This window comes from Nycticebus coucang, chromosome 10 (assembly GCF_027406575.1).
Source record: "Nycticebus coucang isolate mNycCou1 chromosome 10, mNycCou1.pri, whole genome shotgun sequence".
In the NCBI taxonomy this organism is placed as follows: domain Eukaryota; kingdom Metazoa; phylum Chordata; class Mammalia; order Primates; family Lorisidae; genus Nycticebus; species Nycticebus coucang.
This window is the reverse complement of record NC_069789.1, coordinates 37,864,718-37,878,569: the sequence shown is the minus strand read 5'-3', so window position 1 is coordinate 37,878,569 and position 13,852 is coordinate 37,864,718. Positions and strand designations below refer to the sequence as shown.

General features: G+C 38.0%; 1 protein-coding gene across 7 annotated transcripts in view; it reads right to left on the bottom strand.

The window, feature by feature from the left end:
- Positions 1–13,852, bottom strand: part of TAF1A (TATA-box binding protein associated factor, RNA polymerase I subunit A) — a 64,914-nt gene that overhangs the window by 21,792 nt on the left and 29,270 nt on the right. For 6 of the 7 annotated variants that reach the window (XM_053606918.1, XM_053606917.1, XM_053606920.1 and 3 more), the window contains 2 exons: positions 1,723–1,853; positions 749–907 (listed from right to left, as the gene is read on the bottom strand). In XM_053606918.1, coding sequence (XP_053462893.1) covers positions 749–907; positions 1,723–1,853 — 290 coding nt within the window. The remainder of the gene's footprint in view (positions 1–748; positions 908–1,722; positions 1,854–13,852) is intronic. The other variant, XM_053606923.1, reaches the window with a different exon arrangement.

The following is a 13,852-nucleotide window of genomic DNA, read 5'->3' as shown; positions in this document are numbered from 1 at the left end:
TATTGTTTCCATAATCATTAACCTTAAGGGTCTGAGCAGTCCTGAGAAATCTGGAACCTGAGCCATGTGTCAGCCTCCTGTCTAAGCTCACACACACAGATTCCTAGGGAGGTGTTAATCTCCACTAGTTCACTGCAGAGTAAAATGCCACTGTCATCAATCTCCTCTGAAGACTCAGAATTTTCTTCTCATAACCACCACAGAGGGTCTTTCTCTGTGATAAGGGATATAAGCCCTCCTGCTAATATTTCAGGGCTTGAGCTGTTCCTATGATCTCTGCCCCAGCCCCCTACAAATCTTCACAATGGGTATTTGCTTTGACTGTTAACTAGGCAGGAACCAACCCAGTTAATGTTTCGTCCTAGGCCTTGCACACAGATTCCTCTGTGGCCTTTATTCCTTCAGAGTGCTTACAGACCCAGCAGGGGTGTTAGTAAGCTGTATCCCTGATAGGCCAGGCTTCTAGGAAAGGCAGGACACTTGCTCAGATAAGAAACTTAGCAGCAGCTGGTTTAAACATAAACTAGCTGACTTTCCTTTGTTCCGCCTTGCTTAGCTTACTTTTTTATTTTCCCCTTTTTCTGGGGGTGTTTTCCCTTGCCAAGAATGGGCTCTTTGGTCCCCATTCTGCCTGCAATGGCACATATACTGTAATTTTCTACAGGTGCTGTAACATGAAAATTGGAATGCAATGGTGTTTTAATGTAGATCCCTACCCCTGCTCAAACATGAAATGAAAACTTGATACCTTAAGCACACTTAGCAGTTTTGCTCTTGGTGCCTTTTTTCGCTTTAGAAAGTTGTATAAGTAGATATGAGCATTTGGATTTGATGGGAACTTTTCATCATATGCGTAATTGGTGAGTACCTCTTGAGCTGCATCTTGATCCCCATAGAATTCCAGCATCTATATAAAATAAGTCATAGTATGTTAGGTAAATTCTGAAAAATAGCTCTGCAGAAGATCAGCTTAACTTTAATGATGGGTATAAAAAAAAAATCACAAAACTGAAAAACAATGCTATATAGGGAACAATAAATGCTAGTTTTTGCTTTCACCAGGATAATGTTACAACATCTATGAAACACAGATAATCACTTCCAAAAAGGCCTACACAGGTTTCCATTTTTTCCTTATAATGCTGAAAAATGCAGCAACTTTAACATAGGAACTGTTCCCATAAGAAATAAGAGTCTTCAAAGCAGGACACACTAATGACTACAAATGTGATGAAAATAACCTCAGTATCCTATACACTTTCAGCCACAAAAGGAGTCTAGGAGAATTATAGTTCCTTTCATTCCAGTCTCGCCCTTACATAGTAATTCCTGTATTTGCTGAGATTTGCTTTTGGAGATTATCTTCTGACAACACAATTATCACTTTACCACTTGTTATCTTTCAAAAAAGCAGATTATTTTAAAGATTTATTCCTAGTGCCCAGTGCCAAGGCACTCAGTCCTTTCACAATGACTCTGGGATGACAGCACATTCTTATAAACTTCCTAAAAGCCATTATTCTTCATCCTGCATATTGTAACCTGCTTTGATATTTTTGTCCTCTTTCCTTTTATATCCCACAAAATCATAAAAGATGTTTGTGTTTTTCTTTTTAGCTCATCAAGAACCAAACATTTACAACTATACTAGTAAAAGAAACAAAAATCACTCAGAACAGAAAAAGATACTCCACTAATAAATTTCAGAAAAATTCTACTTACCTCTACATAACTCCTCACGAAAGGGTCCCAAACTCCAGGAATTTTAATCAGTGCACTAAGATTTATAGATGTCTTCCAGCTGCGGCTGATCATACTCCGGGTTGTAGTGCCATACACATAATCATCCTTATCTGCCCCAAGATAAAAGATTTTTAAAAGCAATTCAGTAATGAGGACTTCTGTTAAATTAGTAATCAAAAAACTACCCACAGTCCAGATTCTGATAGCTACACGGGTGAATTCTAACAAACATTTAAAGAAAAATACTAATTCTTCACAAATTCTACCCCCCAAAAAAGAATAGAAGCAAACATTTCTCAACTTACTCCATGAGGCCCATTATTACCCTGATACCAAAGCCAAATAAAACACAAGAAAACGGGCGGCGCCTGTGGCTCAGTTGGTAAGGCGCCGGCCCCATATACCGAGGGTGGTGGGTTCAGGCCCGGCCCTGGCCTACCTGCAACCAAAAAATAGCCGGGCGTTGTGGCGGGCGCCTGTAGTCCCAGCTACTTAGGAGGGTGAGGCAAGAGAATCGCTTAAGCCCAGGAGTTGGAGGTTGCTGTGAGCTATGTGAGGCCACAGCACTCTACTGAGGGCCATAAAGCGAGACTCTGTCTCTACAAAAAAAAAAAAAAAAACACAAGAAAAACACAAGCCTCTCTTATGACTATAAATGCAAAAATCTTCAAAAATATACTAGCAAACTAAGTCCAGCGACATATAGAAAGGATTATACAGAATGCCCAAATAAGATCTATTCCAGGAATGCAATGTTGGGTTAACATCTGCAAATCAATTATAACAGTTTTTTTTTTTTTTTTTGAGACATCGTCTCACTTTGTCACTGTCAGTAGAGTGCTGTAGCATCACAGCTCACAGCACCCTCCAATTCTTGGGCTCAAGTGCTTCTCTTGCCTCAGCCTCCCAAGTAGCTGGGACTACAGGCACCAGCCACAACACCCAGCTATTTTTAGAGATGGGGTCTCACTCTTGCTCAGGCTGGTCTCAAACTTGTGAGCTCAGAGCAATCCACCTACCTTGGCTCCCAGAATGTTAGGATTATAAGCGTGAACTACCATGCCCAGCCCAGAATAAAGATCTACTGACCTAAAGTTCTAAACCAAATCAACAGAATAAATGATAAAAATCACACATGATCATCACAACAGATACAGAAAAAAACATTTTTAAAAATTCAAAACCCCAGTGGAACTGACAGGATTTTGAAAAAATTGAGTAACTCACTATGGTCAAAACACTTGACAATCTAGAAACAAAAGGAACTTCCTTAACCTTTACAGGATACCTACGAAAAACTCATGGCTAACATCAAACTTAATGATAAAACACTGCATGGTTTCCCCTTAAAATAAGGAACAAGACAAAGATGTCCTCACTACTTTTTAAAATTATACCAGAGGTTCTAACCTGGACAATTAAGCAAGAACATAACATACGAAGACATCAGATTGGAAAAGAAGAAGAAAAACTATTTCTATTTGCAGATGACATGATCTTGTACACAGAAAATCCTAAGAATCCACTGAAAACTTAACTAGAAAATTCTAAGAATCCACTAAAACCTTATTATTAGAACTAATAAGTAAGTTTATCAAGGTTACAGAGTACAAGACAATACACAATAATCAATTTTATGTCTATAAATATGCAATGAACAATCAGAAAATAAAATTAGGGGCTTGGTGCCTGTAGCTCAGTGGCATGGCGCCAGCCACAAACACCAGAGCTGGCAGGTTCTAATCCAGTCTGGGCCTGCCAAACGACAATGACGACTACAACCAAAAAATAAAAATAACTGGGTGTTGTGGCAGGCACCTGTAGTTCCGTCTACTTAGAAGGCTGAGGAAAGAGAATCGTTTGAACCCAAGAGTTTGAGGTTGCTGTGAGCTATGACACTAAAGTATCTTACAGAGGGCGACGAAGTATGACTCTGTCTCAAAAAAAAAAAAAAAAAAATAGGGAAAAGAAAAGAAAAAAAAGAAAATTAGGAAAACAATCCCACTTGCAAAACCATCAAAATCAATAAAATGGGCAGCGCCTGTAACTCAATGGGTAGGGCGCTGGCCACATATACCAAGAGTAGCAGGTTCAAACCCGGCCCGGCCAGCTAAAACAGCAATGAGAACTGCAAAAAAAAAAAATTGCCCAGCGTAGTGGTGGGCACCTGTAGTCTCAGCCACTCAGAAGGCTGAGGCAAGAGAACACCTTAAGGCCAAGAGTTGGATGTTGCTGTGAGCTATGATGCCACAGCACTCTACCGAGGGCAACAAAGTGAAACTCTGTCTCAAAATAAATAAATAAATAAAATAACATACAATACTTACATATAAAAGCTATACTGTTAAATAAAACTTAAAAAAAAACCATAAACTGAAAGATGTTCCATGTTCATAGATTGGAAGACTTACTATTATTAAAATGATCTACAGATACTTGTAAGTCCCATCCAAACCTCAGTTGACCTTTTTTACATAAACTGACAAGCTGATTCTATAATTTGTATGAAGATTTAAAGGACCAAGGAAGAATAAAGAACCTTTAAAAAGAAGAACAAAATTGGGGATATACACTATAACTTCCAAAGTTACTACAAAGCTATAGTAATATTCTATGATACACACACAAGGATAGATGTGTATATTGATCAATGGAAGAGAATTTAGAATCCAGATACAAACCTTCACGTTTAAGGTAACTTATTTTCAGTCAGGATGCCAAGACAATTTGGTGAGAAAATAATTGATTTTTCAATAAATGTGATGGGATACCAGATATCCACATGCAAAATAATGAAGTTGAGTGCTTAACCACCTCATACCATATACAAAAATTAACTCAAAATTAAATCAAACACCAAAATACAAGTGCTAAAACTATAACACTCTCAGAAGTGAAAATCATTGTGACATTGGAATACAGAATAGTTTCTTAGATATAACAACAAAAACACAAGCAAGAAAAAATATATATTGGACTTCATCAAAATTAAAAAATTCTATGTTTCAAAGGACATCATCAAGAAATGAAAAGACAACCCATAGAAGTAGTGGAATATTTCCAAATCATATGTATATCTGATGAGACTACTGTCTAAAATAGTACAAAAGGACTCTCACAACTCAATAACTAAAAGACAATTAATTTAATTAAAATATGAGAAAAACATCAAAATACATATTTCCCAAAAAATGATATACAAATGGACAATAAGCCCATGAAAAGATGCACAGTGTCATTGGCTTATAGGGAAATGCAAATCAAGAGAATGATAACTTCCATGTTCTTGTATGGGTATGCAGATTCCTGTTGTTAATGAGTTCGTTTATTCAGCGATGGTCTGAGAAGATGCAAGGAATAATTTCTATTTTTTTAAATTTGCTGAGGTTAGATTTGTGGCCTAGGATGTGGTTGATTTTGGAGTATGTTCCGTGGGATGGTGAGCAAAATGTGTATTCAGTTTTGTTGGGATGAAATGTTTTGTAGATGTCTGTTAAGTCCGGATGTTGAATGGTTAAGTCTAAAATTTCTTTGCTTAGCTGCTTTTTGGAGGATTTATCTAGCACTGCTAAAGGGGTGTTAAAATCTCCAACTACTATGGAACTGGAGGAAATCAAGTTGCTCATGTCTGTTAGAGTTTCTCTTACAAATTGACGTGCGTTCTGTTTGGGTGCATAAATACTAATAATTGAAATCTCATCATATTGAGTATTACCTTTAACAAATATGAAGTGTCCATCCTTATCCTTCCTTATTTTGGTTGGTTTAAAGTCTATTGCGTCTGCAAATTGTATTGCAACGCCTGCTTTTTTCTGCTTTCCATTTGCCTGGAGTATATAGATGACCATCCCTTCACCTTGAGTCTATATTTGTCTTTTAATGTAAGATGAGATTCTTGTGTGCAGCAGATATCGGGCTTGAGTTTTTGTATCTAGTCAGCCAACTTGTGCCTCTTTGGAGGAAAATTTAAACCATTCACATTAATTGAGAATATTGATAAGCCTTTTGATAGTCCGGTGGACATTTTTAATCCTTTTGCGACTGTGGAAGTTGGAATGTGATCAAAATTTTCTGGGTGGGTTTACTTTGTGGTGGAGGATTATGCTGGTCTTTATGGAAGATAGGTCTGAGAATATCCTGGAGACCTGGTTTAGTTATGCCAAATTTCTTCAACATGTGAATGTGATTAAAGTATTTAATTTCTCCATCATAAATGAAACTCAGTTTAGCTGGGTACAGGATCCTGGGTTGAAAGTTATTTTGTTTTAGGAGATTAAAAGGCAATGACCATCCTCTTCTAGCTTGCAAGGTTTCAGCAGAGAGATCTGCAGTTATTCTAATATTCTTGCCCTTGTAGGTGATGGTTTTCTTTCGTCTGACTGCTTTCAGAATTTTCTCCTTCATAGTAACTTTAGTGAAATTGATTATGATGTGTCTGGGGGATGTCTTATTTGGGTTCAGTTGTGATGGAGTTCTGAAACTGTCTGCTATGTGAATTTCAGAATCTCTTGGCATGTCTGGAAAGTTCTCCTTCATAATCTCATGGAGAAGAGACTCTTTGCCTTGTGAAGCTACTTCTTCGCTTTCTGGGATCCCTATAAGATGAATATTGGTTTTCTTTGAATTATCCCAGAGCTCTCTGAGAGAGTGATCTGTTTTTACCCTCCATTTCTCTTCCTCTTTGAGAGTTAGGGAGCGTTCAAAAGCTTTGTCTTCAATGTCAGAAATCCTTTCTTCTGCTTGCTCCATTCTGTTACTGAGGGATTCTACTGTGTTTCTCAGATCTTTGAGGGCTGCAACTTCTTGTCTCAATGTGTCAAAATCTTTGGTCAGTTCGCCTTTGAATTCATTGAATTCTTGGGATATCTTTTGGGTTACTGCTTGGAATTCTATTCGATCTTATTTGCTATCCAGATTCTGAATTCGATTTCTGACATCTCAGCTATTTGTTTGTGCATGGGATCTTGTGCTGTGTCTGCCCCATTGATCCTTGGGGGAGTTGATCTACTCTGTTTATTCATACTGCCAGAGTTTTTCTGTTGATTTCGCCTCGTGATTATTTTTCACTGTTGCCTCTGGCCATCCTCAGACTTGGGGAGGTGTCACTCCAAGATTAAACCCCAGCGGAAAAACTCTATTGTTGCTGGATATTTATAGGGAGTGACCCTGTGTAGCTCCTCTGGGGCTACCCCACCCAGGGAGTCCTTGTTGTGGAAGCAGCTCCAGAGTAAGACACATCCGGATCCAGCAACAGGGCAGGTGGTGGTACACGTGGTTCTCGGAGTGCCTGGGGCCTAGTGACTTTGGCACAGAGAGCCTAAGGCTGCAGCAGTCTCTGGCCAGGAGAAGGACTCCACGCAGAGGCAGGGAGGGCTCCGGAGGGCACACAGCTACCAGAGTCCCTGGCCAGATGAGGGGCCGGTGTGAAGACAGGAAGGGTACAAGAGGGTGGACGCGAGGTTACCCGGCTCCCGCAGTTCCTGATCAGGGTGTGCGGAAGCCCAGCAGGCGCAGGTGGCGGGTCAGGGATCACGGCGCAGCTCTTAACGAGGTCTGGGCAGGCGCCGATCACTGTCGCAGCACAGCATTACGGAGTTCCGGGTGGCACAGCTCTTACCGAGGTCCAGGCGGGTGCCGATCGTGGTCATGGTGCAGTTCTCATGGAGGCCCGGATGGCGCAGTTCTTACTAAGGTCCAGGCGGATGCCGATCAATATATTTTCTTTTATTACTTTGTATACATTGGTAGCACTCCCATGGCCAGTAGTTCCCAACCTTTTTCAGCACAAGGGACCAGTTCCCTGGGCTACAATTTTTCCATGGACCTGGTGGCAGTGGCAGCAGCAGGCCCTGGACTTGTCCGTGTGTGTCCCCAGGCAATTGAATTCTTGACCTTCAGTTCCACTTTGTTAGGGAAGCTGAGATGGGCAGCACTCAGGAGTCGGAGATAAGCCTGGAAGTGAACACGGAAGCTAAACAACCTTATGCTGAATAGTACATAGGTCACAGACAAGATTAAGAAGAAAATCACCAAATTTTTGGAGCAAAACAACAATGAAGACACGGATTATCAGAACCTTTGAGATACTGCAAAAGCAGTCCTAAGAGGGAAATTTACAGCACTGCAAGCCTTCTTCAAGAAAACAGAAAGGGAAGAAGTTAGTAACTTAATAGGACATCTCAAGGAACTGGAGAAGGAAGAACACTCCAACCCAAACCCAGCAGAAGAAAAGAAATAACTAAAATCAAAGTAGAATTAAATGAAATTGAAAACAAAAGATATATACAACAGATCAATAAATCCAAAAGTTGCTTTTTTGAAAAGATCAATAAAAAGATAAATAAAATAGGTAAACCTTTGGCCAACCTAACCAGGAAAAAAAGAGTAAAATCTCTAATTTCATCAATCAGAAATGGTAACGATGAAATAACAACAGACCCCTCAGAAACTCTAAAAATCCTTAACGAATACTACAAGATACTCTACTCTCAGAAATATGAAAATCTGAAAGAAATTGACCAATACCTGGAAGCATGCCACCTACCAAGACTTAGCCAGAACGAAGTGGAAATGTTGAACAGGCCCATATCAAGTTCTGAAATAACATCAACTATATAAAATCTCCCTAAAAAGAAAAGCCCGGGACCAGATGGCTTTCTGTCAGAATTCTACGAAACCTTTAAAGAAGAACTAGTACCTATATTACTAAACTTCTTCCAAAATATGGAAAAAGAAGGAATATTACCCAACACATTCTTCGAAGCAAACATCACTTTGATCCCCAAACCAAGGAAAGACCCAACAAAAGAAAATTATACACCAATATCACTAATGAATATTGATGCAAAAATACTCAATAAGATCCTAACAAACAGAATCCAAAAACACATCAAAAAAATTATGCACCATGACCAAGTGAGATTTATCCCAGGGTCTCAAGGCTGGTTGAATATACGTAAATCTATAAATGTAATTCAGCACATAAACAAACTAAAAAATAAAGACCATATGATTCTCTCAACAGACACAGAAAAAGCTTTTGATAATATCCAGCATCCCTTCATGATCAGAACACTTAAGAAAATTGGTATGGAAGGGACATTTCTTAAACTAATAGAGGCCATCTACAGCAAACCCACAGCCAATATCGTATTGAATGGAATTAAATTGAAATCATTTCCATTTAGATTAAGAACCAGGCAAGGTTGCCCATTTTCTCCATTGCTCTTTAACATTGTAATGGAAGTTTTAGCCACTGCAATTAAGGAAGTAAAGGCGATCAAGGTTATCCACATAGGGTCAGAAGAGATCAAACTTTCACTCTTCGCAGATGATATGATCGTATATCTGGAAAACACTAGAGATTCTACTACAAAACTTTTAGAAGTGATCAAGGAATACAGCAACGTCTCAGGCTACAAAATCAACACCCATAAATCTGTGGCCTTTATATATACCAACAATAACCAAGCCGAAAAAACAGTCAAGGACTATATTCCTTTCACAGTAGTGCCAAAGAAGATGAAATATTTGGGAGTATACCTAAGAAAGGACATGAAAGATCTCTACAAAGAGAACTATGAAACTTTAAGAAAAGAAATAGCTGAAGATGTTAGCAAAAGGGAAAACGTACCATGCTCATGGCTGGGAAGAATCAACATTGTTAAAATGTCTATACTACCCAAAGCAATATATAATTTTAATGCAATTCCTATTAAAACTCCATTGTCATATTTTAAAGACCTTAAACAAATAATACTTTTACATGGAATCAGAAAAAAACTCAAATAGCCAAAACATTACTCAGCAATAAAAACAAAGGTTATCCTTTGATAGTGATCAAAACAGCATGGTAATGGCACAAAAACAGAGAAGTAGATGTCTGGAACAGAATAGAGAACCAAGAGATGAATCCCGCTACTTACCGTTATTTGATCTTTGATAAGCTAATTAAAAACATTCAGTGGAGTAAAGATTCCCTATTTAACAAATGGTGCTGAGTGAACTGGCTGGTGATCTGTAAAAGACAGAAACTGGACCCACACCTTTTACCATTAACTAAGATAGACTCTCACTGGATAAAAGATTTAAACTTAAGACATGAAACTATAAAAATACTTGAAGATCAAGTGCAGGGAAAACTCTTGAAGGAATCGGCCTGGGTCCATATTTTATGAGGAGGACTCCCCAGGCAATTGAAGCAATATCAAAAATACATTACCGTGAAGGTCCTACATTAGTTTCATAATAAGGGTGAGTACATTGGGTACTTTTTCTTCCATTCTTGAGACACTTTACTAAGAAGAATATGTTCCAGCTCCATCCATGTAAACATGAAAGAGGTAAAGTCTACATCTTTCTTTAAGGCTGCATAATATTCCATGGTATACATATACCACAATTTATTAATCCATTCGTGGATCGATGGGCACTTGGGCTTTTTCCATGACTTAGCAATTATGAATAGGGCTGCAATAAATATTCTAATACAAATATCTTTGTTATGGTGTGATTTTTGGTCTTCTGGGTATATGCCCAGTAGGGGGATTACAGGATTGAATGGCAGATCTATTTTTAGATCTCTAAGTGTTCTCCATATCTCTTTCCAAAAGGAATGTATTAATTTGCATTCCCACCAGCAGTGCAAAAGTGTTCCCTTTTCTCCACATCCACGCCAACATCTCTGGTCTTGGGATTTTGTGATATAGGCTAGTCTCACTGGAGTTAGATGATATCTCAAAGTAGTTTTGATTTGCATTTCTCTGATGATTAAAGATGATGAGCATTTTTTCATATGTCTGAAGGCCGTGTGCCTGTCTTCTTCAGAGAAGTTTCTCTTCAAGTCCCTTGCCCAGCCTGCAATGGGATCCCTTGTTCTTTTCTTGCTAATGTGTTTGAGTTCTCTGTGGATTCTGGTTATTAAACCTTTCCTTCACATGAAAGCTATAACCCAGTTACAACCTAAGAATAGGGAGAAAGGGGAAAGGGAGGGGAGGGAGGGGGGAAGGAGGAGGAAGGAGGAGGATTAATGGGATTACACCTGCAGTGCATCTTACAAGGGTATATGTGAATCCTAGTAAATGTGGAATGTAAAGGTCTTAGCAAAATAACTAAGAAAATGCTACAAAAGCTATGTTAACTAATGTGATGAAAATGTGTCAAACGATCTATGATCTATGGTGCCCCAGATTATACTAATGTACACAGCTATGGTTTAATAAAAATAAATAAATATAAAAAGAAAATACATTACTGGGACCTGATCAAACTAAAAAGTTTCTGCACAGCCAAGAACATACTTAAGTAAAGCAAGCAGACAGCCCTCAGAATGGGAGAAAACATTTGCAGGTTACACCTCCGATAAAGTTTTAATAACCAGAATCCACAGAGAACTCAAACGTATTAGCAAGAAAAGAACAAGTGATCCCATCTCAGGGTGGGCAAGGGACTTGAAGAGAAACTTCTCTAAAGAAGACAGACACATGATCTACACACACACATGAAAAAAGCTCATCATCCTTAATCATCAGAGAAATGCAAATCAAAACTACTTTGAGATATCACCTAACCCCAGTAAAAGTAGCCCACATAACAAAATCCCAAAACCAGAAATGTTGGCATAGATGTGAAGAAAAGGGCACACTTCTACACTGCTGGTGGGAACACACACTAATATGTTCACTCTGGAAGGATGTTTGGAGAATACCTACAGACCTAAAAATAGATCTGCCATTCGATTCTATAATTCCTTTACTAGGTTTATACCCAGAAGACCAAAAATCACAATATAACAAAGGCATCTGTACCAGAATGTTTATTGCAGCCCAATTCATAATTGATAAGTCATGGAAGAAGCCCAAGTGCCAATCAACCCACGAATGGACTAGCAAATAGTGGTACATGTACACCATGGAATATTATGCAGCCTTAAAGAAAGATGTAGACTTTACCTCTTTCATGTTTACATGGATGGAGCTGGAACATATTCTTCTTAGTAAAGTGTCTCAAGAATGGAAGAAAAAGTATCCAATGTACTCAGCCCTACTATGAAGCTAATTTATAGCTTTCACATGAAGGCTATAACCCAACTATAGCACAAGAATATGGGGAAAGGGCCAAGGGAGGGGAAAGGAGGTGGGGAGGTTAGGGTGGAGGGAGGATAGTGGGTGGGGCCGCACCTACGGTGCATCTTAGAATGGGTACAGGCGAAACTTACTAATGCAGAATACAAATGTCTACATATAATAACTAAGAAAATGCCATGAAGGCTACATTGAACAGTTTGATGAGACTATTTCAGATTGTATATGAAACCAGCACATTGTACCCCTTGATTGAACTAATGCACACGGCTGTGATTTAACAATAAACATAAATAAATAAATAAATAAAAAAGACCATGATAACATTTCTCATCCACTAGGATGGTTGTAAAGAAAAAGACGACAAGTATTGGTGAGGATATGGAGAAATTAGCACCCTCATAAACTCCTAGTAGTAACACAAAATAGTGCAGGTGGTTTGGAAAACAGTTCAATGTTTCTTCAAAAGGATAAGCACAGAGTTGCATGATCCAGCAATTACACTCCTTATTCCAAGAGAAATAAAAACACATGTCCATGCAAAAATCTGCGAATGTTCATAGCAATGTTATTCAAAATACTCAAAAAGGGAGCATTTTGTCAGTGAGGAGAAAACAGTTCCCTTAATAAATATATTGTGCTCTATCTTCTATGCGTAAGCGTTGAAAATGTTTGGAAGCAGAGATCATTTATTCAAGCACTGGTATCCATCTCATATAATGTAAATAATACTGTATAAAGCTTTTTGTTAATAAGTTATAATTAAATGGCAAGCACTAGCAACTTCTGTATGTGGATTTTATACTAAGAAAGTAAACAACACATTTTATACTACCAATGAACTGCTCCCAGGAAAATGGAAACTTTTGCTTTATGATATTTCCTATCTATAGTGCTAGGCATGAAATAGATTTAGATCAGGAATTTCTTTGCAGTGAGTAAAATGAAGGAAAACCCTGTTACCTGTTAAGGAAAACATGCACACATGTACAGTAGGTAGGTGTGTTTATTTTTGTCTTCTAGTGTATCTTACAAATCTTTGCTTCTATAACCTGTACCTGTATGTGTGTGGGAGTAGTGGGGAGGTTATATGTTTAACTCCAATCAGTCTAATGACAGGTTCTTAGGGGGGCAGTATACCTTGTTTTCTGCCCTTGTGATTTTTGCTTAAGACTAATTTCTTACAATTCTTTGGTGTGCATTCTCATATCGGGTGTTGTATTAAAATATGACCTTTGTTTTCTAATAAAAAAAATCACCTTTGTTTTCTGTAAAAATGCTTTCTAAATATAAAGGTATTAAGAATATTAGCACTAATTGTTGCCATCATGTGTTTACAACCTCTTGTAAACTTTTGAATAAATGATATAGATCTTTAAAGAAAAAAGTAGAAACAACCCAACTGTCCATCAGTGATGAATGCATAAATAAAATGCAGTAAATCTATACAATGGACTATTATTCAATAATAGACAGGAATGAAGTTCTGTTACAACCTACAACATTAAAAACTTTATGTCAAATGAAAGCCATTCATAAAAGATCACATATTGTATGATTTCATTCATAGGAAATGTCCAGAATAGGCGAACATCCACAGACAGAAAGTAAATCAGTGATTGCCTAGGACTGGAGGTATTGCAGAGAAATGGAAAGTACAGAGTTTCTTTGTGGGGTGATGAAAGTGTTCTAAAACTGCTTATGGCTGTGGATGCACAACTCTGTGCATCCGTCTGAAAACCATACTAAAAACCACTGAACTGGACATTTTAAGTTGAGTGAATTTGTACGGCATGTGAATTATATCTCAATTCTTAATAAAGCTATTTAAAAAAAAATAACATGAGAGAACGCCACACTCAACAAATTGGCTGACGTGAAAACTTTGACCATAAATGTTGAGGACAATATAGGAAAAAGAAAACTAAAATCAAATTGTTAGTGGAGTATAAATTGGTAACCTCTTTGGGAAGAGTTCAGCATATATATGCTAAAGTTGAAAATGCACATATTCTGTGACAATTCTA